General features: G+C 46.1%; 1 protein-coding gene across 4 annotated transcripts in view; it reads left to right on the top strand.

Annotated features, from left to right (window-relative positions):
* The first annotated feature begins 5,839 nt into the window (after window positions 1–5,839).
* Window positions 5,840–26,985, top strand: part of ccz1 (CCZ1 vacuolar protein trafficking and biogenesis associated) — a 54,867-nt gene continuing 33,721 nt past the window's right edge. For 2 of the 4 annotated variants that reach the window (XM_078240615.1, XM_078240613.1), the window contains exons 1-8: window positions 5,992–6,094; window positions 14,933–15,022; window positions 19,233–19,326; window positions 20,597–20,694; window positions 22,538–22,631; window positions 23,432–23,509; window positions 25,308–25,355; window positions 25,454–25,537. In XM_078240615.1, the coding sequence (XP_078096741.1) occupies window positions 15,009–15,022; window positions 19,233–19,326; window positions 20,597–20,694; window positions 22,538–22,631; window positions 23,432–23,509; window positions 25,308–25,355; window positions 25,454–25,537 (510 nt within the window). In that variant the 5' untranslated portion in view covers window positions 5,992–6,094; window positions 14,933–15,008. Of the gene's footprint in view, window positions 6,095–14,932; window positions 15,023–19,232; window positions 19,327–20,596; window positions 20,695–22,537; window positions 22,632–23,431; window positions 23,510–25,307; window positions 25,356–25,453; window positions 25,538–26,985 lie in introns of all 4 variants that reach the window. The other 2 variants (XM_078240614.1, XM_078240616.1) reach the window with 2 other exon arrangements.

Genomic DNA, 26,985 nt, shown 5'->3' with positions numbered 1-26,985 from the left:
TTGTGGTTTCCTGAATGCCTGTGGAACATATCCTAAGTACGATGGGCAGGATTCTCCGGTCTCATGAGTGGCGAGATTGGAAAATTTGGCATTCCAGCCAAAACTCTATTCACTTTCAGCGACTCTGGAAAATCCCAGCCATGAAGGAGGATGGAAGGTTTCAGCCACAATTGGAAATTTGCTCCTGCTTTTTTTGCCTTCACTCTCAGTACTGTGGAAGTGTCGGAGGTGCTGAATTTTGGACGAGATGTTAAACGAAGACACCATCTGCCATCTCGAGTAGGTAAGTGAGGATAAGTTATCCATTGTCCATGAGGGGCCATAAGTATCTCTCTCTGTTAGAGAGAGCCAACTGGCTTGAGGAGCACCACTTGATATCAAGTATGAGGCAAGGCAAGGGGGCAGGTATCTATGAACTATCGCAGCTGATCCAGGGATTGTACCCACATTACTGGTGTCATTCTTCACCATCCATCTAAGCTAACTGACCCCATCCCTCTCAGGTGGTCTTAGAAGTTTCCACAGCCATTACTACAATGAAGAGCAGGGGAGTTCTCCGAGGCATCGTGGGCCACAATTTATCCCTCAATTTGGTCATTTGCCTTCTTGCTGTTTTGTTTTGGGGGAGTTTGCTGTGTATTATTTGGCTGCTACACTTCGAAAGTACTGAATTGGTTGCAAAGTGCTTTGTGGCATTCTGAGGTCATGAAATGTGGCACAGGCATGAAAGTTTTGTATATCCACACACTCATTCCAGACCAAAGAGAAACAAACTGCACTGAAACTGTCCAGACCTGTTTGACACTAGCATGGGGATGCATATTCTGTGATTGCCATTTATAAAGATTGCAGCAATTTTAAGTTCAAGATTAATGTTTAAATCCCTATTTCATTACTTGTGAACACCAAGGGGGCGATTCTCCCAAAATAATTCTAAGTGTTGAATTTGCATGTAAATCATGCCGTTTTTTTCAGTGGGAGCTTAAAAAAGAACCTCCCACACTCTGCGCACTGCAGATTGCCTCAGCATAAATCCCGTTAAAAACCAGTGGGCGGGACGTCTTCCCACTGGAAAGGCCGGCAGCATAGTGCTGAGTGGGCCACTGCGCATGCGCCAATTTGTCAGCGCCCAAAATCAGCGCATGCGCATTGGCCCACACTGCCGGCCTCCCAGTTACTGGTCAGCTCGATCGCTGGCCAGCCCTGCAACACCGCATCACCGGCCTTCCACCCCGGACCCCCACCATGGCCTGATTGCTGGCCCCCCAAACATGCCCAGGCCCAGCCCTGCCCCCCCCCCCCCCCCCCAGCAAGCCATCCACACTTCCCCCAACCCCAATGGCCAGCCCCAATCGCTGGCCTCCCGCCTGTCACTCAGCCCATCAATCACCCGCCCAGAGGCCCTGCCTGCGCCAGGCCCTGCCCCCATTAGGCCCCACCCCCTTGGCACTATGGCTGATGGACAGTGCCAAGGTGCCCCCTGGGCACTGCCAAGCTGGCAATGCCCAGGCGGCACCGCCCGACACTCTGGCGGGGGGGGGCCTCAATTGCCCCCCCCTTCACTCCAGTGGGGCCCAGCTGCCAGCTTCCCATTAGTGGGGAGCTATACCAAACCCCGCTGGCCGGGGGGCAGGAGGGGAGGCTAGCGGGCCTGGAGATTTCAGCCCCGGGCCCACTAATGCCATTTAAACGATATTTAAATTACCTGCTGCATAACTTATGCAGCTCCGCACCGATTTCTGGCGCAGAGCTGACGGTGACGGAAATCCGGCACTGGAAGATGTGCTCAGAGCCGGATGCCCAGCGTGAATTGTGTGATTCGGCCGGCACTAGAATCTCCCGGCCCACTGCACTAAAATCTCAGTGCAGCGGAATGGGAGAATCGCGGCCCAAGGGTGGGACTTTCCGGCAGCGCTCGCCCCAAAAATGGAAAAGCCCGCCCGAGGTCAACGGACCTTTGCATGATCCACCCCACTGCCCGCTACGGGCGGGACAGGAAGGGAAAATCCCCCCCCAACTGTTTGGTACCTCTAATCACTCCCTCATCTTCATCCAAGCAGCCTTTCACTGATAACGTGGAAGAAATATCAGGCAACGGGATTTCGTTGTGTTGCCAAGTCAAGGGAAACAACCTCGAGCATTAAATTGTCAACATCCCAAATTTCAGTCCGAAAACTTGCGGATCAAGTGAACTCAGAGTGGGAAGGTCAGACACCATCCAAACAACTAAACACTCAGAGCCACAGTCTGGTCAAAGATTTACCATCTTCTGAAAATGGGCAAGGTCAAACCATGGAATGGTTGAGGAAGTGAACGCCTCGACGATAGGGTTAAGATGTCAGCTCCATGGCTTCCAACGGCAATCAATGTGAAATGTTAACTCTGTTTCTCTCTCCATAAAGGCTGCCTGACCTGCAGAGTGGTTCCCGAATTTTCTGTTTTTAATTTAGGTTTCTAGTAAGTTCTGGAATTGGATAAGTTCCTGAAGGGAAAGAATACAAGGTTCTGGGGAAAGGGCAGGGGAATGGGACCAGTTAAGTTGCTCTTGCGGAGAGTTGACTTGGGCTCAAAGACCTCACAGACTCGTTCTCTGCTGTAACCAATCTAGGGTAGGGCTTTCCGCGATGTGTTTTGCGGTGACAGAGGCAGCCTGCCATTGGCCGGCAGCGGGATGTTTTGGTCCCACCGCTGTCAACAGGGCTTCCCATTGTTCATGCCCTCCTAGCCCTATAACCTCATGTATTTACCCCATTAATCCCCCTGACATTAGGGTCAATTTAGCATGGCCAATCAACCTAACCCGCATATCTTTGACCTGCAGGAGGAAACTGGAGCACCCGGAGGAAACCCATGCAGACATGGGGAGAATGTGCAAACTCCACACAGACAGTCATCCGTGGCCAGTATTGGCCCAGGTCCCTGATACTGTGAGGCAGCAATGCTAACCAATGTGCCACCGTGTCACCCCAGAAGAAGGCCATTCAGCCCATTGAACCTGCACCGACAACAATCCCATCCAGTCCCTATCCCCATAGCCCCACATATTTACCCTGCTAGCCCTTCAGACACTAAGGGGCAATTTACCATGGCCAATCAACCTAACCCACACATCTTTGGACTGTGGGAGGAAACCAGAGCAGCCAGCGGAAACCCATGCAGGCACTGGGAGAACATGCAAACTCCTCACAGACAGTGGCCAAAGCTGGGAATTGAACCCGAGTCCTTGGAGCTGTGAGGCAGCTGTGCTAACCACTGTGCCACCGTGCCGCCCATTGAGACCAGCTGCAGTGACTGTTTAGATCAATGGACTCAATGGAATCCAGGAATTGAACTTGGGAGCTTCCTGGTCACAAGAAGCAGCATTTAACCAACAGGAAGCACATTAGCCAAGTTATGAAATCCAAAAACAGATAATTTGGGGAAGGGAAAAAAATATCCATGCAGAGATGGATTTGATATGTGAACTATAATCATGATGCTGATACAACATGTGAAGAACATCTTCCAAAATTTAAATTATGAATTTTTTTACACAGGACTCTCAGTAGAGATCAATCATAGAATCCTACAATGCAGAAGGAGGCCATTCGGCCCATCGAGTCTGCACTGACCACAAACCCACCCAGGCCCTATCCCCATAACCCCATGCATTTACCCAAGCTAGTCCCTCTGACATTCAGGGCTAATTTAGCATGGCCAATCCACCTAACCCGCACACCCGGGAGGAAACCGGAGCACCCGGAGGAAACCCACGCAAACACGGGGAGAATGTGCAAACTCCACACAGACAGTCACCCAAGCCGGTAATCGAACCCCGGATCTCTGACGCTGTGAGGCAGCAGTGCTAACCACTGTGCCACTGTGCCACTCATCAAATATCACAACTGATACATTGAGATAAATTGAGATATCAAAATTGTGCTGTGCAACTGGACATTATTGGAAAATCATCTGAAGCATTTCTATCTTCAGTGAAAAGCAATGTTGGCATGAAGGGGAATTTTATTTCCTAAATCTTTTAATTTGAATGAATTTGCCTTCAGCCGTGTACTCCAGTCTCACTCATCGCTTTTCATCTCTGCTATTGTCTTACCTTGTTCCAGGAGTATTGTACAGATGTCACTGTTTGACATCAACTGGCAGGATCTGCAATTTTGAACATCTCTTATTGGTTAAAGATATGTGCTATGGAAAAGACAGCATTAATATTTAATCACATATAATTAGTTTATCCTTATTCTAACGCCAATTGAGTGAAAGCATTGTTCAAAGTTGAAGCCGGAAATCAGCCAGAGGTATCTATGTCTGATCACCATCCAATGTTCATGGATAGCTGAGGACAGGCCCTCTGCTGTGGAATACCTTGAGTGGTACATTCCATCATGGCATGCGGAGAAGAATGTAAACCCAGTGGTGTTAGATCAGTACCTTCTGGAAACGCTGCCTGATTTTCATAGAATCATACAGTGTAGAAAAGGAGGCCATTCAGCCCATCGAGTCTGCACCGACCACAGTCCCACCCAGGCCCTATCCCCATAACCCCATGCATTTACCCTAGCTAGTCCCCCTGATACTAAGGGGCAACGTAGCATGGCCAATCCACCTAACCTGCAGATCTTTGGAGTGTGGGAGGAAACCGGAGCATCCAGAGGAAACCCACGCAGACACAGGGAGAATGTGCAAAACTCTACACAGACAGTGACCCAAGCTGGGAATCGAACCCAGGTCCCTGGTGCTGTGAGGCAGCAGTGCTAACCACTGTGCCGCTGTGCTGCCCAATTTTGCCTTGTGTCGGCTGAAATTGGTCAAAAGGAAAGGGGTTATACAGGGAGTGGTGATCTGATGGAGCAAGTTTTACACCCCTTCCTCACCTACCTAATTGAAAGGCATCTCCCCTTACCAGCCCCGACTGTCTGGGGTCATGACAAAATCATCTTGCACCGTAGGCCAGGCTCATTGATGGAACAGTATGGAAATTGAATTCAGAGCTTTTGGGAGAGACAAAGAGGGCAAGGTAATAAAGCTGCAATAATGAGCCAAAGGACCTAACCTTTACTCTAGGTGAAGCTGATTGTGCTCTCAGTACTGAGTCTGACGTGGACAGGTTCAAGTCTTACCCCAGCTCCCTCTAGGCTGACAATCCCAGTGGAAGTACTGCATTGTTAAATGTTCTCTCCAATAAGCTGTTAAACCTCCTCTCTCAGGTGGATGTAAACGATTCCATTACCACTATTTCAAAGAAGAGCAGGGAAGTTCTCCCCGTCCTGCCCAATATTCATCCCTCAACCAAAATCTCAAAAACCAGATTATCAAGTCATTATCATATTGTTGCCTGCGGGAGCTTGCTACTCACAAATTGGCTGTTGTGTTTCCCACTTTACAGCAGTGAGAGGCGTAGATAGGGTGGATAGTCAAAGGCTTTTTCTCAGGGTGGAAGGATCTACAAGAGGGCATAGGTTTAAAGTGAGAGATGGTACGTTTTGGGGAGACGTGCAGGGCACGTTTTTCACATAAAAGGCACTGGGTTCCTGGAAGGCACTGCCAGTGTGGGTGGTGGAAGCAGGCATGTTAGCAACATTCAAGGTGTATCTTGATGGACGCGTGAGCGGGAGGCAAATAGAGGGATAGAAACCACGTATCAGCACAGCCTTGGTGGGCCGAAGGGCCGGTTCCCATGCTGGATAGTTCTTTGTTCTTTGACTAGACGTCCATGGAAATTCATTAGCTTTAAAAAAATTTGGGAGAGCTTGAGGTTGTCAGAAGGTGCTGTGGAAATATAAGTTTGTTGCCTTGGGAACTTGCGAAAGGTGCTGTACACATAAATGCAAGTCATTACTTCACCGGGAGAAGGTACCTGAAGGAAACTGAGGCACTTTTATTTTTGTACAATTTTATTTCCAAAAACATGCAAATGCAAAACCAATTTTCAAAGGTGGTGATTTAAAAAAAATATTTGATCAAGTCTTTTGAGAAACAAAAATGTGCCCCTAACCAGTATGTGGTGCTATAGAGTCCCACAAATTTCTTCCAGTACAGAGGAAGGGAAATGCTGCAGGAATTTAGACTAGAAATCCAGTGACAAACAAACAAAAAGGTATTTTTCTTTTTAAGTGTTTTAATTTATTACAGAGGAGTACCATACATTATTGAAGCTTAATATGTGGGAATAGTACGATTGGTGTGTGTAGTGTTCTAGGCCTCAGCTTTCTGACTGATCCATCTGTAGGAAGTGTCCAGGCAACAGGCACTGTCAGTGGGGGAACTGATCAAATTTAACCTGCGGGAAGCCTGAGGCCTAATATATTTTTCTGTTTGGGTCTGTGTGTGTATCAGTAAGATGTTCCATTTCATTTATATATACTTTTGCACTTTAAAACTAATATATTATTGCTGTCGGTGTCTCAAATTTCCAACTAGGGCTAATTTTCTGGGAGAACTCGACCAGACAGATACACTAGCTGAATTTGGATTTCCAAATTTAACCTTCTACCCCAGTGAGGCCTACAAACAAAAACACACAACAACCTAGAGAAAGTTTTTTAAAAAATTTAATTTAATTTTGAAAACAAAAATAAATCTTCGGCTGTTAAATCTCTGATTAACAGCCGAACTGGGGCTCTTCAAGGAAACAGCAGCTTTCAACTCGTACAGATAAACAGATTGTGCTTGTTCTTAACACCCGAGGATTATGTTATATTTGTGACCAGTTCTGGTACTTTTGAACATGCTTTATGATGCCCCTGTTAACCTTGAACTTGTTAGCGCGTGCCCCAGAGTGATCTGTTATGTTGGTATAAATGTTTGTCAGGTAATTGCTCCTGTGAAGTGCTTTAGGACATTATTTCTATGTTAAGGGTGCAATATAAATGCAAGTTTGTTGTTAATTGCATAGAGACGTATTTATTTACGGATCGTGCTGAATCTTTGCCTCCTGGTGTTCTAGAATTTGGGGTATGAGAGGAAGAGCTTGCATTTATATTTTGCCTTTCACGATTGGGTTCAAGACATCCCCAAGTGCTTCACAGCTAACTCTTTTTAGATTTTGAAATGTAGTCACTGTTCTAATGTAAAATTTGCAGGAATTTTCACAAAGCAAACTTCCAGAAACAACAATAACCAGCTAATGAGAGGATCTACGTTCCTCATTGCACAATGTAGGAATCGGCTCAAATCAAACAGCGCAGTTTAGTGGGCCGCACTCCCACCTCTGAATCAGGATGTTGTGTTAATTCCCACTTCAGAGCTCAAGTGCATTTATCTGGGCCGACACTCCCAGGAGGTGCCGTCTTTTGGATGAGGCCCCTCTGCCCTCCTAGCTAGAAATGTAAAAGATCTCTAAGCCATTAATTCCAAGAATGGCAGAGGAGTTCTCCCCGGTTTCCAGGCCAATGTTTATCCTTCAACCAACATTACTGAAGCATCTGGCCATTATCACATTGCTGTTTGGGGGATCTTGCTATGCCCAAATTGGCTGCTGCATTTCCTACACCTACAACAGTGACTATCTACACTTTGAAAAAAAAATACTTAATGCCATGAAACACTTAGGATGTCCTGCTCGCCAACATTAAGGGCATTTAAATGGTAATTGGATAAACATATGGATGATATTGGAATAGTGTAGGTTAGATGGGCTTTAGATTGGTTTCACTGGTGGGCGCAACATCGAGGGCCGAAGGGCCTGTACTGTGCTGTAATGTTCTATAGGTCATGGAGGATGCCATATAAATGCAAATCCTTTTTATTCCTTGTTAGTTGGGAACCATGCTTGATGTTCAGAGGTCATCTCAGTTTCATAAAATCCCTACAGTGCAGAAGAGGCCATTTGGCCCATCGAGTCTGAACCGACTCTCTGACAGAGTATCTTACCCAGTCCCTTTCCCCTGCAGTATCCCTGTAACCCCACACATTTCCCATGGCCAATCCCCTAACCTGCACATCTTTGAACTGCGGGAGGAAAACAGAGCACCCGGAGGAAACCCACGCAGACATTGGGAGAACGTGCAAACTCCACACAGACAGTGACCCGAGGCCGGAATTGAACCCGGATCCCTGGTTGTGACACTGTGCCACCCCTTGTTCTGCCTTGACACCTGAAACAGAATGGTGGTCAGGAGAGGAATCCTGGTGGTTTTCTTTCTCTCACTTCCCCAAACCAGGGTCTCTGAAACCAATTATAACATTTTCACTGTTGCCCTTGGCTTAGGCCATTTAATTCAGTATACACCGAGGATCAAACCTGATATATTTGTAGAGTTCAGCAACACATTTAAAATGAAATGGTTCTGAAAACTATTCCAGCCCAGGGTGTAACCTGTTTGTAATTACTGTGCCTTCAACTAAGCAGCAATCTTTTATTGCAGCTTCTGATCTAATCTATTAATTCAAAGCAGTTCTGCAAGTCATAGTGGACAGGCTGGGTTCGGAATCCGTTTCATTATGTTCAGCAAGGACTTAAAATTCTCAGTTCAACCCGCCTACAGCTACAATCCATGTCTTAGATTTAGAAAAGTTACAGTGCAGAAAGAGGCCATTCAGCCCATCGTGTCTGTGCCGATCATTTTAATACCATTTTCCAGCACCTGGTCTGTAGCCTTGCAGGTTACAGCACTTCAGATACAGATCCAGATACATTTAAAATGAGTTCAGCATTTCAGCTTCAACCATCAACTTAGGCAGTGAATTCCAGATGCTCACCACCCTCTGGGTGAAACATTTTCCCTCATGTCGCCTATAATCCTTCCACCAATCACCTTAAATCTATACTCTCTGGTAACTGACCCCTCCGCTAGGGGAAATGCGACTTTCCAAGGCCCGTCCTAATTTCCTTCCCCTCAATTAGGTCACCCCTTAACCGCCTCTCCAATCTGCCCACGTAGCTGCCATTTTCAAGTTCTGGCAACGTTCTTGTGAATCTCCTCTGCACTCTCTCCAGAACAATTATGTCCTTCCTATAGTGTGGTGACCAGAACTGTACACACAACTCCAGCTGTGATCTGTTTTTATGCAGCTTCAACATTACATCCCTGCTTTTGTATTCAATACCTCTCCCAATGCTTTCTTGACCACATTGTCCACCTGTCCTGCCATCTTCAAGGACTGGTGGATACACACTCCAGGGTTTCTCACTTCCTCAATCCCTCTCAATATCTTCCCGTTTATTGAGTATTTGTGTCTGATATTCCTTTCAAAACTGTTCTGCAGAGCCAAGATACAGGGTCTCACTGGAAGCTGAATGTCCAGCTTTCACTTACCCTTAACTGACCCAGTGCTCTGCTGCCAAGTCCTCAGTTAGTCCAAATTCCAAACACATGTTGCCCCCTCCCTTCCCCGCTCAGCCTGGCGCAGCTCCTTGTGCCAAACAATTCTACTTTGAGATCCTCCCTCTCTTTCTCAGATCCCTCCGCAGCCTGACTGAACACTCTCCAGCGCTATGCTGAGAGAGTGCAGCACTGTCAGAGGAGCTGTTTTTCAGATGAGCCGTTAAACCTGTTTTGCAGCTTGGGTGGATTCGTCCCTGGCACTTGTGAAAGAAGCGAGGGGTGAGTTAAGAACATAAGGAGCAGGAGTAGATCATTCGACCCCTCAAGCCTGCTCTGCCACTCTGTAAGATTGTGGCTGATCTGATCTTGGCCTCAACCCTACAGCCCTCATAATCCTTGATTCCATTGTAGTTCAAGAATCTTGTCTGTCTCAGCCTTGAATCTATTCAGTGACACAGCGGACACGGCTCTCTGGAGAATTCCAATGTTTCTTAACTCTCTGAAAGACAACCCCTTATCGCCTCATCTGAAAAACAGCTCCTCTGACGATGCTGCACTCTCTCAGCATAGCACTGGGAAGTATTGAGTTAGGCTGTGGAGGGACCTGAGCAAGAGGTTGAGGATCTCAAAGTAGAGAGGTTGAACAGGTTGGGCCTATACTCATTGGAGTTTAGAAGAATATGGGGTGATCTTATTGAAACATGCAAGATTCTCACCATCACCTTCTCGAGGGCAATTAGGGATGGAAAATAAATGCTGACCTAGCCAGCGAGACCCACATCCTATGAAAGAATTTTTTTAAATTCTGAGGTAGGGTAGATGTTTCTCCTCATTGAGTAATCTAGAACTAGGGGGCAGTTTCAAAATAAGAGGTCTCCCACTTAAGACAGAGATGAGAAGGAATTTCTTCTTTCATAAAACAACCCCTTCACCCCAGAAATCAACATAGTCAACCTTCTTTGAACTGTCTCCAATGCAGGGAAATCCCTCCTCAAATAAAGAAACCAAAACTGTATGCAGTATTCTAGGTATGGTCACCAACGCCTTGTCCAGTTGTAGCAAGTTCTTCCAGTGTCCTGGTCAGCATTCTTCCTTCAAACATTACTACCAATAACAGATTAATTACTTCTTCATTCACTTGATAATCTAGTGCCTTTGGATATTATTTAAAGCCATTCTTTATGTGACAGGGAAGATCAAAAGCTTGATTATATCAGTCTGTTCTTGCATGTTGTTGGGTTGCAAACCTAGTAAATTATTGTGCAGGGTCAACGATGCCCTTTTAATTATATTTTGTTGCCACTGTCAAAGGTGCTGCCTTTAAGCTGAAACTTTAGGTGAGGTCCTGGCTGTCCTCTGAAGTGGAATTAAAAGGTCCCGCAGCTATTATTTTAAGTATTTCTTAATTTCTTTTGAGGAGTGGTTGGGTGGGTTGGAGCCTCTACTCATTGGAGTTTAGAAGAATGAGAGGCGACCTTATTGAAACATATCGGATTCTCAGGGTAGATGCTGAGAGGGTGTTTCCCCTTGTGGGAGAGTGTGAGACCAAAGGGTATAATCTCAGAGTAAGGGGGTCACCCATTTAAGACAGAAAAGAGGGGGGATTTCTTCTCTCAGAGGGTAGTGAATCTGTGGAATTCATTACCACAGAGGGCTGTGGAGGCTGGGTTGTTAGTATGTTTAAGGCTGAGATAGACAGATTTTTAATCATTAAGGGAATCAAAGGTTGGGTGATAAGGAGGGAAAGTTGAGTTGAGAATGATCACATCAGTCATGATCTCATGGCGGAGCAGACTCGATGACTCAAATGGCCTACTTTTGCTCCTATATCTTATGGTAAGGACGGGGCAGTTGCCCTGGCCAACATTCTCCCCACAACCAAAATCACCAAGAACAAATGAATTGCTCACTTATTTATCTGCTGTAATTGAGGGCTTGCTGTGTACAAATTGGTTGCATTTTAACTGTACTTCTTTACTGGTTGTGAAGTGGTGAGGTTATGGTAACAACTTGCATTATATAGCACCTTTAGTGGCACCTTTAGAGTCATAGAGGTTTACAGCATGGAAACAGGCCCTTCGGCCCAACTTGTCCATGCCGCCTTTTTTTTTAAACCCTTAAGCTAATCCCAATTGCCCACATTTGGCCCATATCCCTCTATACCCATCTTACCCATGTAACTATCTAAATGCTTCTTAAAAGACAAAATTGTACCCACCTCTACTACGACCTCTGGCAGCTTGTTCCAGACACTCAAAGAACAAAGAAAATTACAGCACAGGAACAGGCCCCTCGGCCCTCCAAGCCTGCACCGACCATGCTGCCCGACTCAACCAGAACCCTCCACCCCTCCGGGGACCACACCCACCCACCCCCATCCCACCCACGCACCCGTCAAGATGCTCCTCAAAAGTCACTACCGTATCCGCTTCCACTACCTCCCCCGGCAACGAGCCCCAGGCACCCCCACTCTCTGTGCAAAAAATCTGCCTCGTACATCTCCTTTAAACCTTGCCCCTCGCACCCTAAACCTGCGCCCCCCAGCAATTGACCCCTCCACCCCGGGAAAAGGCCTCCGACCATCCACTCTGCCCATGCCTCCCACAATCCCCCAGACCTCCACCAGGTCTCCCCTCAACCTCCGTCGCTCCAGCGAGAACAAACCAAGCCTCTCCAACCTCTCCCCACAGCCAATGCCCTCCACACCAGGCAACACCCCGGCAAATCTTCCCTGCACCCTCTTTAGTGTAGCAAAGGCCCCAGGTGCTTCACAGCAGCATTATAAAACAAAATCTGACCCCTGAGTCACAAAAGGAGATAATAGGACAGGTGACCAAAAGCTTGGTCAACAAGATTGGTTTTACGGAGTGTCTTAAAGGAGGAGGGAAAAGTTTAAGGGCAGGAATTTCAGAGCTTAAGGCCCAGGCAACTGAAAGCACGGCCGCCAATGGTAGAGCGAGTGGAAGAGGCCAGAATCCGAGGAGCGCAGAGATCTCAGAGGCTTTAGGGCTGGAAGAGATTACAGAGACAGTGAGGGATACGATGAAAGATTTGTATTTCTGTAAGATCTTTCATGATCTCAGAATGGCCCAGAGCGCTTTACAGCCAATGAAGTATTTTTTGAAGCATAGCCAGTGACATAATGTGGTAAATATAGAGATTTATAAACGGAAGTTTTCAAAATACAAAATATTATACAGTGGAAATTTCATTATCTCAAATAACTGTCCAAGAAAAAACCTTTCTGACAGACATTTTGCATATTGCAGAGTACAAAATGTAAACCTCCTTCCTAAAATCAATCAGTTTTACAACATGAGAAACGGTGCTATCCATTTTCCATTAGTTTAGGCTCTAGTTACAAAGACATCGTTTTGTCACACTTTCAGCTCATTGGCTATTTTGTGCACTTCAGTTCTTTCCATAGAATCCTGACAATGCAGAAGGAGACCATTTGGCCCATCAAGTCCGCACTGATCACAATCCCACACAGGTCCTATCTCTGTAGCCCCATTTATCCTGCTAGTCCCCCTGACACTAAGGGGCAATTTTAGCACGGCCAATCAACCTAACTTGCACATCTTTGGACTGTGGGAGGAAACCGGAGCACCCGGAGGAAACCCACGCAGACGCAGGAGAACGTGCAAACTCCACACAGACAGTGACCCAAGCCGGGAATTGAACCCAGGTCCCTGGCGCTGTGAGATAGCAATACTAACCACTGTGCTGCTGTGCCACCCAAAACAACAGCGCCCAACGTTAGGCTCGAACCCAGGACCCTGAGATTAAGAGTCTTATACTCTACCAATTGAGCTAGGGGGACGCACAGTTCTTTGCATCTTGTTGCCATCTTTTTGTATTTAAATGCCTCCATGGGCCATTCTGTTTCTCTTCGGAGCCCACGCTCTCTACAGCCTGAGCTATCACTTTCTGTGAACTAGGATCCCAGCCGTGTCTCAGCTTAGCTTTGAGAAATCCCCTTACAACATTTAATCTTTCCAATTCGCCAGTCAGTAATTTGGGAACAAGAAGTCCGTTGGTTTAAATCCTAGACAAGCCATCTGTAGCTTCCTTCCCTGTGTTAAATATTGTTAACAATAACCGCAGAGGACAGAATCAGAACCCTTTTGTTTCCTGTTCTGAGTTTCTCTTTATGTCTCTAGAAGATGTTACACCGTCCGGTGCTGAGAGTAATTTGTGTGTGCATCAACACGAGTGCTAAAATGTATTTATCTTCATTTCTATAGCTGTGGTATTAAAGAAAATGTAATCTTGCATTTATACAGCGCCTTTCGCACCCTTGCCTTTATATAGCGCCTTTCACATCCCTTGCCTTTACATAGTGCCTTTCGCACCCTTGCCTTTATATAGCACCTTTCGCACCGTTGCCTTTATACAGCGCCTTTCACACCCCTTGCCTTTATACAGCGCCTTTCACACCCCTTGCCTTTATATAGCGCCTTTCGCACCCTTGCATTTATACAGCGCCTTTCACATCCCTTGCCTTTATATAGCGCCTTTCAGACCCTTGCCTTTATATAGCGCCTTTCACACCCTTGCCTTTATACAGTGCCTTTCACATCCCTTGCCTTTATACAGCGCCTTTCACACCCCTTGCATTTATATAGCACCTTTCACACCCCGTCCATTTATATAGCACCTTTCACACCCCTTGCATTTATATAGCATCTTTCACACCCTTTGCATTTATATAGTGCCTTTCACAACCTTTCACTTTGGACGTCCCAAAGTGTTTTACAGCCAATTAAGTACTTTTAAACTCTAGTCACTGTTGTAATGTAGGAACTGCAGCAGCCAATTTGTGCACAGAAAACTCCCGCAAACAGCAATGTTATAAGTTTATTTATTAGTGTCACATGTAGGCTTACATTGACACTGCAATAAAGTTACCGTGAAAATCCTCTAGTCGCCACACTCCAGTGCCTGTTTGGATTCACTGAGGGAGAATTTAGCACGGCCAATGCACCTAACCAGCACGTCTTTTGTACTGTGGGAGGAAACCTACACAGACATGGGAAGAATGTGCAGACTCCACACAGACAGTGACCTGAGCCGGAAATTGAACCCGGGTCCCTGGCGCTGTGAGGCAGCACCAATGTGCCACCAATGAGTTAATGACTGGGTAATTTTATTTTAAATGGTGCTGGTTGAGGGATAAATATCGGCAAGGACGCTGGGAATGCTCCTCAACTCTTCTAAATGCTGCCATGAGATGTTTACATCTGTCTGAGAGAGCAGACGTTTGCCACTATAATCTCTCACCCAAAAGATGGTACCTCTGACAGTGCAGCATTCCCTCTGTACTGCACTGGAGTGCCAGCAGAGAATTTGTGCTCAAGTCTCCGCAGTGGGTCTTGAACCCATGACTTCCGGCTCTAAGCTGGGAGGGCTGCCCAGTGAGCCACGGCCGATATCCGCTCCACATTGTGGGGTAGCTTTGATTGTCTCGACAGTTTGTATTATCGTCCAGTTTAGCCTTGTCCTCCCCCCTCTCCACCAGTTTCAGATCCTGCTGTTGCCCTTCCGCTAACTCTTTCCGAAGTGGTTGGTGGTAGATCTCTCATTAACTGCGTAAATCCAGGCTGAAACCTTTGGGCTTTGAGATTGAGAAGCGTTTTGTTCTGATATTTCTTTCTCTCCTCTTTCAGCAGATGGCTATCTGAGACTTTGCGTAATGTGTTGCAGCACCTGGACAGAGAAACTCCTTGAATCAAACCATTGCTAATGTTGATGATAAGGTAATTGTAGAAACTAATTATTCTCCTGTTCACATGAGTGAGAGCAGAATTAAAATGTAGAGGAAAGAGTAGGACCCACTGCCTCAATTCTTTTTATTTTGCTGCAGTTGTATAGGGTGTTGGTGAGGCCACATCTGGAGTATTGTGTGCAGTTTTGGTGTCCTTATCTGAGGAAGGATGACCTTGCTATAGAGGGAATACAGCGAAGGTTTACCAAGCTGATATGAGGAGAGACTAAGTCGGTTAGAATTATATTTACCAGAGTTTAGAAGAGTGAGAGGTGATCTCATAGAAACTTATAAAATTCTAACAGGGTTAGAAAGGGTAGATTCAGAAAGAATGGTCCCAATGGTGGGGGAGTCCAGAACCAGGTGTCATTGTTTGAGGATAAGGGGTAAACCTTTTAGAACTGAGGTGAGGAGAAATTTCTTCATCCAGAGGGTGGTGAATGTGTGGAATTCACTACCACAGAATGTAGTTGAGGCCAAAACATTGTGTAATTTCAAGAAGAAATTAGATATAGCTCTTGAGGCTAAAGAGATCAAGGGATATGGGAGGAAGGGGGGATAAGGATATTGAATTTGATGATCAGCCATGATCCAAATGAATGAGTCGAAGGGCTGAATGGCCTACTCCTTCTTGTTTCTATGTAATCCATAAATACAACAACTTGCATTATATAGCCCCTTTCAACATTGCAAAACACACTCTCTGAAACATAATCAGTGTAATTTAAGGAACATCATTAAGAAGGCAAGAGAGACGGAGAGATTTAGAGTGGGAATTCCAGAACCTAGGGCTTTGGCAGCCGCAGTAATTAAAATCGGGGATGCAGGAGAGGCCATAATTGGAGGAGGGCGGATCTCTCGGAGGTTTATGAGGCTGAAGGAGATTACAAAGCTAGGGGGAGGATGAGAACTTTAAATTCTAGCCAAATCCCTGATGAGTTACCAGGTGTTATTATAAGATTCTTTACCTGGCCTAAAGGTTCTTGCCTCTAATCTGGATATCAGTGACACACAATGACTTGAATGAGGTTCCACGAAGGTGAACATCTTTATCAAAACCACTAAGCAATAGTACATACTCATGCTAATACCACCTCAGCAGTCAGTCGGATGGCAAATCCTCCATGTGTGACTTCTGAGTGACTGACCAAATCACTCCAACCCACTGCAGCCAAGATGTTTTGGTGGATCCTTCTTTATATCTTTTGTTTTCTGTGGCCCTGTGTCAGGCAAGGTTCTCTAATTCCTGTTCTAGCCCATTTAATTGGTCTTTAATTATATCAGTGTCTTTTCCCTTGTCCTGGGCCTCTCACAAGGCCAGGCCGAAAGGAATAAAGCCAGCCTGACTCCATTTTGTTATCTCTCATGCTGTTATCCAATCCCCAGGCTGGGACAGACGGACTTCTTTACCACCTCAAAACAAGGGATCCATCTTTCTCACAGTTTGAGGCCAGTTCTCCTGCGCTTTGTAATTCACTTTGCGGATCTTGCTAATTCCTGCAAGGCTGTGTCTTGACTAAATTACCTTGCACCCACAACGTGTCTTCAGTCAGGGTACTGTTTCTCTGTGGTATTCTGTGTAACCGCCATGAGACAAGCTCCACACAGGGCCATCCAGCAACTGCTCTGCATTCATTAATACCGGAGGAACAAAGACATATTTCCATGGTTATAAAGTAAATACATTAAAGGAAAGTAGATAATACATTTGGCTTGCGTTAGATGGTGAGAAGAGGATAGGAAAGTGTTAAAGTTACAAATATTTTAAAAGCTAAAGGTAAGCCCTGGAGATTGGTTTGAGTTGAAGCTGACACTAGGTGATCAAATCAGGGAGCTGGAATTGATGAATGCGCTTTCACATCTGGATCTTTTCTTCCCTCTTAATAAATAGTGTCAATTGGAAAACCGGGCTGATGAACGGAAACTGAATACATATGGCGTTAATGTTTGTAAACCAATATACAGTATAAATATTGTCTGAAGTTGTTGTCAGATGATAATTGCACACAATTAATAATATATTAAGCAGGAAGCCTTCAAGTGTCTTTTTCGTTCCTGCAATACAACACGCAAAACAGGTGATTAAATTTATACCTAATGAAAGAACAAGGAGGCCATATACTTCCTGGATAATAAAATGAGGCAGAGGGATCTGGAGGATACAGATACACCAATCACTAGAAGTAGTGATGCAGCAAATATTTATAGAGTCCCTCTAACATGGTAAGAATGTTATAAAACAAAGGGTAACATTGAGCACCTTAAGACATGAGGTCAGATAATCAAAAGCTGAGAGGAACAGGTGAGTTTTAAGGAGCATCTCAAAGGACAGGAGGGATAGGCGGTGAGACTGAGGGGTGTAGGGAGACTATTCCAGAGCTTAAGGCCCAGGCAACTGCAGGCATAGCTACCAATGGTGGAGCGATTTAAAATCGTTAAGATGCAGGTCAATAAGGATATTTTTGAGAAAAGCAAACCAAGCCTTGGGGTTCATTTATCGAGGGACAGAATTGAAACGCCAGGAAGTTGAGTTAAACTTGTATTGAGCCTTGGTCTGGTGACACTTGTGTACACTTCTGGTTTTCACATTACAAAAGGGTTACAGAGGCATTGGGAAATGTGAAGGACGAAGTACAATGATGATACTTGTGTGTAGCGGTTAGAACTACCAGGAAACAATTGGACAGGCTGGGGCTCAGAAGATAAGGCTGATAGGAGTCTGTAAAATGATGATGGACTTTGAGAGGGGAGACGTGGAGGAGATGATTACACATATGGGCATTCATAGAATCCCTACAGTGCAGAAGGAGCACATTTGGCCCATCAAGCCTGCACCAACAGCAATCCTACCCAGGCCCCCGTCCCAGTAACCCCATGTATTTATCTTGCTAGTCCCCCTGACACTAAGCATGGCCAATTAACTTAACCCGCACACCTTTGGAGTGTGGGAGGAAACCGGAGCACCCGGAAGAAACCCACGTAGAGACAGGTATTCATGCCTTACACAAGCCTCCTCCCTCACCGCTTCATTTCACACTGTCATTATATCCTTCTGTTCCTTTCTCCCTCATACGGTTTAATACATCTATCTTCACCTCAACCATGCCATGTGGTAGTTGAGTTCCACATTCTCACCAATCTCTGGATACAGAGGTGCTCCCTGAATTCCTTATATGATTTATTAATGCTTATCTTATGCTTACAGTCCCTACTTTGATCTACCCCACAAGTGGAAACATCTCTACAAACCCTTTCAGAATCTTGAAGACTCTGTCAGATTATTCCTCAGTCTTCTCTTTTCGAAACAGAAATGGAACAGCGAATGATGTCCCAGTTCCGGTATCATTCCACTAAATCCATTTTACACCTTTTCCAGTGTCTCTATATCCTCTCACGTATTTGAACTCAGAACTCTGTACGGTAATTCCAGCCATGATCTAAATGATGTTCTAAACAAGTTTGGCGTAACTTCTCTGCTTTTCAGTTCTATGCTAATAACTTTATTGTGTCAACTTTTAGAATGATCTGTTGCCCATGTTGTCACCGAGCCAACAACTGGCCTCTGAACCTTCAGTAGTCGGTTTGAAACACTCTTGAGAATACTCTGGTTACTGCTCTGTTACTGATAGTGGGAAGAAAAGTCTGACGTATGAGGAGCCTTTTCTAAAAATTCATTCATGGGACATGGGCGTCGCTGGCTGGCCAACATTTACTGCCCATCCCTAGTTGCCCTTGGAGGGCAGTTGAGAGTCAACCACATTGCTGTGGCTCTGAGGTCACATGTAGGCCAGACCAGGTAAGGATGACAGATTTCCTCCCCTAAAGGACATTAGTGAACCAGATGGGTTTTTCCAACAATCGACAATGGTTTCATGGTCATCAATAAATTCTTGATTCCAGATTTTTTTTATTGAATTCAAATTCCACCATCTGCCGTGACGGGATTTGAACCCGGGTCCCCAGAACATTAGCTGAGTTTCTGGATTAATAGTCTGGCGATAATACCAGTAGGCCATCGTCTCCCCATTAACGAGTCTTGGTCCGTACTTGATGGAGTTTAGAAGATGAGGGGGAATCTCATTGAAGCTTGCAGAATTAACATCAGTTTAGTTGCTTATTGGATGCTGATACAGATGGGATTGAATTCCTGTCGGGGTTTTGGACACATGGAACCCTTACATCCTGCTTTTTTTTCTGTTCAGCCCCAGGATGACAACAACACATGAAAAGCAATGTCCCCCGTCACTGCTGAGCTTTTTCATTTACAACCCGAAGTTTGGACCAAGAGAAGGTGAGGTAGGTGAACAGCACGATGAGTATAATTGATGGTATTTGCTGACCTTGTGCTGCGGTCTGTCAGTACCGGCTCTGAGGCTGATGGAACATCTCGGACACTGTCAGAAAACTCCACCTTCATTAAAAGCAAAATTCTGCGGATGCTGGAATCTGAAACAAAAACAGAAAATGCTGGAAGACCTGAGCAGGTCTGATAGCAACTGCGGAGAGAGAATGGAGCCAATGTTTCGTATCTCTGCCGAAGGGTCATTCTGTCGGAGGCAGCTGAGATGCTGTCCGAGCTGTTGAGATTTTCCAGCATTTTCTGTTTTTGTCCCCACCTTTGCTGCCTGATTACAAAATATCAGCACTAATTTTGTGACACTGATCGGTGAAAATGTGAAGGCCGACTGTAGTGCTGTGTCCTAACTCGCACCAAGTCCCGTCCAGCCATCACCTCGCTGGTCTACACTGGCTCCCAGTTGAGCAACAGCATGATTTAAAAATTCTCCTCCTCATTTTCAAAACGCTTCATGACCTCACATTTCCCTGAGCTCTGTAACCCCCCCTCCAGCACTGATAACGCTCTGAAATCTCTGCACTCCTCTAAAGTTTAAAGTTCATTTATTAGTATCACAAGTAGGCTTGCATTAACACTGCGATGAAGTTACTGTGAAAATCCACTAGTTGCCACGCTCTGGCGCCTGTTCGGGTACACTGAGGGAGAATTTAGCATGGCCAATGCACCTAACCAGCACGTCTTTCGGACTATGGGAGGAATCCGGAGGACCCTTTTGGAGGGCCAAAGGGCCTGTTTCCTGTGCTGTACTGTTCTTTGACCTGGCGGAAACCCATGCAGGGGAGAACGTGCAGACTCCGCACAGGCAGTGACCCAAGCCAGGAATCGAACCCGGGTCCCGGGCGCAGTGAGGCAGCAGCACTGTGCCGTCATTATAGCATTTTAAGAAATCCCAGTTTTGATCACCCCACCATTGATGGCTGACCCTTTAGCTGCTAAGACCCAAAGCTCCGGAATTCCCTCCCTAAACCTCACCGCCTCACTCTCCTCTGTTAAGATGTTTCTTGTAGCCAATTTCTTTGAACTGCTTCTTTTGTCACCTGTACTAATAACACCTTCTGTGGCTCGGTGTCAAATTGTATTTGTTGCCTCCTGTGAGACACCTTGGGTCATTGTACTACGTTAAAGGTGCTACATAAATGCAAGTTGTTATTATTTAAAGGTGAGGTGGGTCATTGTGATTCACTGACCAACCTGTGGTTTCTCTTGCAGGAAGAAAAGAAGATCTTGTTCTATCACCCCAGTGAGGTTGATAAGAATGAAAAGATTAGAAATGTTGGATTGTGTGAGGCAATTGTGCAGTTTACAAGGTAAGGATCTTAGAGCAGAACTCCTTTAACAAAACAACACCGCTCTCCCAACGCAGCTTTTCTGCTGGGCGTACGTGTGAATCCCTGTTGATATGAGGGAAGAAATGTCTCTGTGTCGTTGGCTTTTCCAGTCACGAGACATGTTATCTTCCAGGTTTATTTTTCAATGTTGTGGGAGGTGAATAATGCAGCAGTTTCCCAGGGACCGAGCACAGAGAAAACCAGTTTCAAATTAACGAGTGGCTCGAGGGGTTGGATAAACTCTCGTTCTTGCTGAGCTGCAGCTGTGGAACAGAATCCCCGGCGAAAGTGGTTCCGCGGCAACATGAGCTGCATTAGTATCTGGTTCGGAATGAGACCGGAAATTATAAATGTAGAATCGGAGTGTTCAGGTAACACGTGGGGATCACACAGTTACTTCTCGGGGAGGGAGGATCTTCTCTGGAGGACAGCAGGTCAGGGTTAAATTAAAGTTAAAGTTTATTGTTAATTAGTGTCACATGTAGGCTTACATTAACACTGCAATGGAGTTACTGTGAAAATCCCCTAGTCGTCACACTCCAGTGCCTGTTCGGGTACACTGAGGGAGAATTTAGCATGGCCAATGCACCTAACCAGCACGTCTTTGGACGGACTGTGGGATGAAACCGGAGCACCTGGAGGAAACACATGTAGACATAGGGAGAACGTGCAGACTCCACACAGACAGTGACACAAGCTGGAAATTGAACCCAGCTCCCTAGCGCTGTGAGGCAGCAGTGTTAACCACTGTGCCACCGTGCAGGAAAGGTGAGCTGTGTGAAGTTATTCTGACTGGACCTGGAGATGAGGGAGCATTGATAACATTGATAGAATGTGAGCTAGGCGATGGGGGTCAATTATACCTGGTCTCCTAATCTGAACAGTCTCTCCTTCGACGTTCTGACATTACCGCTTGCTGCATCTTGTGGCTAAGTGGAAGCACTCTGAGTCAGAAGACTGTGGGTTCAGATCCCCACACCAGACGTTGGATCACATGATCCAGGCTGACATTCCCAATGTGGTCATGAGGGGAGGCTGCTTTGTCAGAGGTGGGTAGAGCGTTAAACTAAAGCTCCAATGCCTACTTGGGTGGATGTAAAAGATCTAAGAAGAGCAGGGGGGAGTTCTCGCTGGCCAATACTTATCTCTCGACCAACATCACTGGTGGCACCGTGGTTAACACGGCTGCCTCACAGCGCCAGGGACCCAGGTTCAATTCTGGCCTCGGGTCGCTGTCTGTGTGGAGTTTGCACATTCTTCCCGTGTCTGCGTGGGTTCCCTCCGAGTGCTTCGGTTTCCTCCCACAGTCCAAAGATGTGCGGGTTAGGTGGATTGGCCATGCTAAATTGACTGTTGGTGTCGGAGTGTTAGCAGGGTAATTACATGAGGTTATGGGGATATGTTGGCCTGGGTGGGATTGTTGTCGATGCAGCCTCAATGGGCCGAATGGCCTCCTTCTGCACTGTACGGACTCTATGAAATACAGACGATCTGATCATTATCTTACTGCTGTGCTGAAGTATGCCTTCTTTCCTACGTGACATCAGTAACTACGTCTAAGGGTGGTTCATTGACTGTAAAACACTTTACGATGTCCCAGTGTTGTGAAAGGCGCTATAGAAATACAAACTTGTTCATTCTTTTGTTCCATGGCTTGATCTTCTCATTCATCCTGATGTTTTGCAAGCATGGTAAACTGTTCCCGAATGAGAGTTAATCACATGTTACCTGCAATCTGAGAGAACCTCACTGTGTTAGCTCACAGATCTACAGAAACAGACTCTAAACTAACCTAAGTGTTTCTTCTCCGCCCTTTTTACAGGACCTTCTGTCCCACCAAGCCTGCCAAGTCGTTGCATACACAGAAGAATAGACAGTTCTTTCATGAGGCAGAGGAGAGTTTCTGGATGGTTATGGTACACATTTACTATCGGCAGAAATCTTGTAGATGTTTTTTTGTGTGTGTGTCACCTCGATCTGTTGCTTTGCTCATAAGGCTGAGCGAAACCAAGGCGGAGCTGCGGACACTGCATTTGTCAAATGTACCTCTTACACCCTGACCCTGGCCGTTCCAAGGCTGGATGGGTGGCAGCCGGCAGCTGAATCTCTCTCCAGATCTTACCCTTGATGAAGAGGCAGCATTCATCATCTCCGGCTCTGGAGACTGTGGCTTTAAAGTCTACCCCAGTGATTCGAACCCATACTCCAGGCTGACTGTACCGGTACTGAGGCAGTGCTGCACTGTCGGAGGCACCGCCTTCTGGATGAAATATTAAACCGAGGCCCCAATTGCGCCCTCGGGCGAATTTAGCAGATTCCCATTGCCACTATTTAAAGAAGAGCAGGGAGTTCTCCCTGCTGTCCCGACCTATCCCTCAACCAACATTAGTCAAACAGATGATCTGGTCAGGTCCCCCTGGAGCTTGTGGGAGATTGCTTGCACAAGTTATTTCTTCAGCTCTCCCTCTAGCTTTGAGGGAGACGCACTCTGTTCGGTGTTGACTTCCCCCTGGTGGTTGGAGGGTATTGGTGCCTGGAGCTCATGTTTTGGCACCGTTTGGGTCACTTTAATAACTCTTCTCCCCGCCCCGCCCGCAGCCACCTCCTCTTCCTCCCCCTCTCCTTTTCCTCTTCTCCCCCCACCCCCTCCCCTTTTAAAAGCCGCTGCTGTTTCTGTCCGTTCACACCTCCTTGCTCTTTCCCTTGCTGTGCCCAGGTGGTGTCGAATCCTGTGATTGAAAAGGTGAACAAGGATGGAACCCGTGTCCCGGAATACCAGGAGGACGAGTTACTGGTTAGTCGGTCTCTACTCGTGATTTACTCCAGCTCCACGATTAGATGTCACTAGGACATCCTCACTGGAAATCACCCTGTTTAAAATAAAAAAACAAATGGATCTGAATATTAGCGATGGATAGCAGCGATCAGCAGAACAATAACCTCATCCCAGAATTACCACCATTATAGTGAGCAACCTTTTAAGAGAGAATGGAAAATTAGATCACAGGAGCAGGAGGCTATTCAGCCCTTTGAACCTACCCCATCATTCAGTACCACCCTGGCTGCTGCCTTTTTTAAAAAATGACAATCGCTTTTACTGTAGGTTTGATTGAAATTTATGAGAGGGAAGTGATTGACACTGAACATCCATAGACCCTTGCAGCACAGAAGGAGGCCATTTGGCCCATCGTGGTAGAACCATCTTAGAAGGAGACATTCAATTCACCATAGGTCACATGGTTAGCACTGCTGCCTCAGAGCACCAGGGAGAAGGAGGCCCATTTGGCCCATCGAGTCTGCACCAACCACAATTCCATCCAGGCCCTATAACCGTAACCCCATGTATTTTTCCTAGCTAATCCCCCTGGCACTAAGGAGCAATTTAGCATGGCCAATCCACCTAACCTGCACGTCTTTGGACTGTGGGAGGAAACTGGAGCACCCAGAGGAAACCCACGCAGACAACATGCAAACACCACACAGACAGTGACCCAAGCCAGGAATCAAACCCGGGTCCCTGGTGCTCTGAGGCAGCAGTGCTAACCATGTGAGCTATGGTGAACTGAATGTCTCCTTCTAAGATGGTTCTACCATGATGGATCAAATGGCCTCCTTCTGTATTGCAAGGGTCTATGGGTGTTCAGTGTCAATCACTTCCCTCTCATAAGTTTCAATCAAACCTACAGTAAAAGCTATTGTCATTTTTTTTAAAAGGCAGCAGCCAGGGTGGTACTGAATGATGGGGTAGGTTCAAAGGGCCTCCTCCGCTCCTATGTCACAAAGACATTGCAAACATGGAAAGGCCATAAAAATGGCTTTCGTTTTATTTGGGGGGAAAAAAGTTAAGAGGTAACATGATAGAGGTCTTTATAATTGTGAAAGGATTTGATTGGGTGGGTGGAAGGAAGATGTTTCCATTAATGGAAAAACTGTCACTAGGAGCCATGAATAGCAGATAATTGCTAATAAATCCAGCAGGAAATTCAGAGTAAATTTCTTCACCCGGCAAGTGGTGGGAATGTGGAACAGACTACCACAAGGCACAGTTTTAAGGTTTTTTTTATTTAAGTTTATTTATTAGTGTCACAAGTAGGCTTACATTAACACTGCAATGACGTTACAGTAAAAATCCCCTAGTTGAGGTGAATAGTATAGATGCATCTAAGGTGAAGCGGGTTAAACGCATGAGGAGAAAGGGATAGCAGGAGGTGCTGATAGGGTGAGATGAAGAGGGATGGGAGGAGGCTTGTGGAGCAGAAACACCAGCATAGACTAGTTGGGCCGAATGGCCTGCAATAAAAAAATAAAAGCAAAATACTGCAGATGCGGCAATCTGAAACAAAAACAGAAAATGCTGGAAAATCTCAGCAGGTCTGGCAGCGTCTGTGGGGAGAGAATAGAACCAACGTTTCGTGTCTGAAAGGGTCATCCTGACTCAAAACGTTGGCTCTATTCTCCCCCACCCCCCACAGATGCTGTCAGACCTGCTGAGATTTTCCAGCATTTTCTGTGTTTGTTGTGTTGGAAATTCTATTGAATTCTATTGAATACTTCCCTCTGTGAAGTAAATCTTTGCTTCTGCTGTATTTCAGGACACAGTGTATGGAGCAGTGATCCGGCAGTGCTACTGCATGTACAAGGTGATGTGGATCGAATATTTCCTACCCGTTTTCTCGTTTTCTTTACTGAGCCAATTTTCCCAGCTTAACGCCCGCTTCTGGTTTTCCCGCATGTTCAGCTCTTCAATGGCACCTTCGCAAAATCCATGGAGGCTGGAGGCATTGACCATCTGCAGCAGAGACTCCAGAAGTTTTTCTACAGGGTAGGGGCCCTTAAATTTATTCATCGCTGGTCAGGCTCCAGTACCGGTGCACTGCGTTCAGCCCTGAGCGCCGCAACTTTTTAGGAAGAAGGTCAAGACCTTTGGGAGAGGTGGGGAGGGGCAGAAGAGATTTACTGAAATGGTATCTGGAAAATGAGGGATTTCAGTGTGGAAAGACTCGGGAAATTGGGATTGTTCTCCTTGGGCAAATGTTGTTCCTCTGTTTAAGAAAGGGAATAGAAATGACCCTGGTAATTATAGACCGGTTAGTCTGACTTCGGTGGTTGGTAAATTGATGGAAAAGGTCCTTAGGGATGGGATTTACGACCATTTAGAAAGATGCGGATTAATCCGGGATAGTCAGCACGGATTTGTGAAGGGCAAGTCGTGCCTCACAAATTTGATAGAATTTTTTGAGGAGGTAACTAGGTGTGTTGATGAAGGTAGGGCGGTTGATGTCATATACATGGATTTTAGTAAGGCGTTTGATAAGGTCCCCCATGGTCGGCTTATGATGAAAGTAAGGAGGTGTGGGATAGAGGGAAAGTTGGCCGATTGGATAGGTAACTGGCTATCTGATCGAAGACAGAGGGTGGTGGTGGATGGAAAATTTTCGGACTGGAGGCAGGTTGCTAGCGGAGTGCCGCAGGGATCGGTGCTTGGTCCTCTGCTCTTTGTGATTTTTATTAATGACTTAGAGGAGGGGGCTGAAGGGTGGATCAGTAAATTTGCTGATGACACCAAGATTGGTGGAGTAGTGGATGAGGTGGAGGGGTGTTGTAGGCTGCAAAGAGACATAGATAGGATGCAAAGCTGGGCTGAAAAATGGCAAATGGAGTTTAACCCTGATAAATGTGAGGTGATTCATTTTGGTAGGACAAATTTAAATGTGGATTACAGGGTCAAAGGTAGGGTTCTGAAGACTGTGGAGGAACAGAGAGATCTTGGGGTCCATATCCACAGATCTCTAAAGGTTGCCACTCAAGTGGATAGAGCTGTGAAGAAGGCCTATAGTGTGTTAGCTTTTATTAACAGGGGGTTGGAGTTTAAGAGCCGTGGGGTTATGCTGCAACTGTACAGGACCTTGGTGAGACCGCATTTGGAATATTGCGTGCAGTTCTGGTCACCTCACTATAAGAAGGATGTGGAAGCGCTGGAGAGAGTGCAGAGGAGATTTACCAGGATGCTGCCTGGTTTGGAGTGTCGGTCTTATGAGGAAAGGTTGAGGGAGCTGGGGCTGTTCTCTCTGGAGCGGAGGAGATTGAGGGGAGACTTAATAGAGGTTTATAAAATGATGAAGGGGATAGATCGAGTGAACGTTCAAAGACTATTTCCTCGGGTGGATGGAGCTATTACAAGGGGGCATAACTATAGGGTTCATGGTGGGAGATATAGGAAGGATATCAGAGGTAGGTTCTTCACGCAGAGAGTGGTTGGGGTGTGGAATG

This window comes from Mustelus asterias, chromosome 23, assembly GCF_964213995.1.
Source record: "Mustelus asterias chromosome 23, sMusAst1.hap1.1, whole genome shotgun sequence".
NCBI lineage: Eukaryota > Metazoa > Chordata > Chondrichthyes > Carcharhiniformes > Triakidae > Mustelus > Mustelus asterias.
Note: the sequence above shows the minus strand (reverse complement) of the source record. Positions and strands in the feature narration are given on the sequence as shown.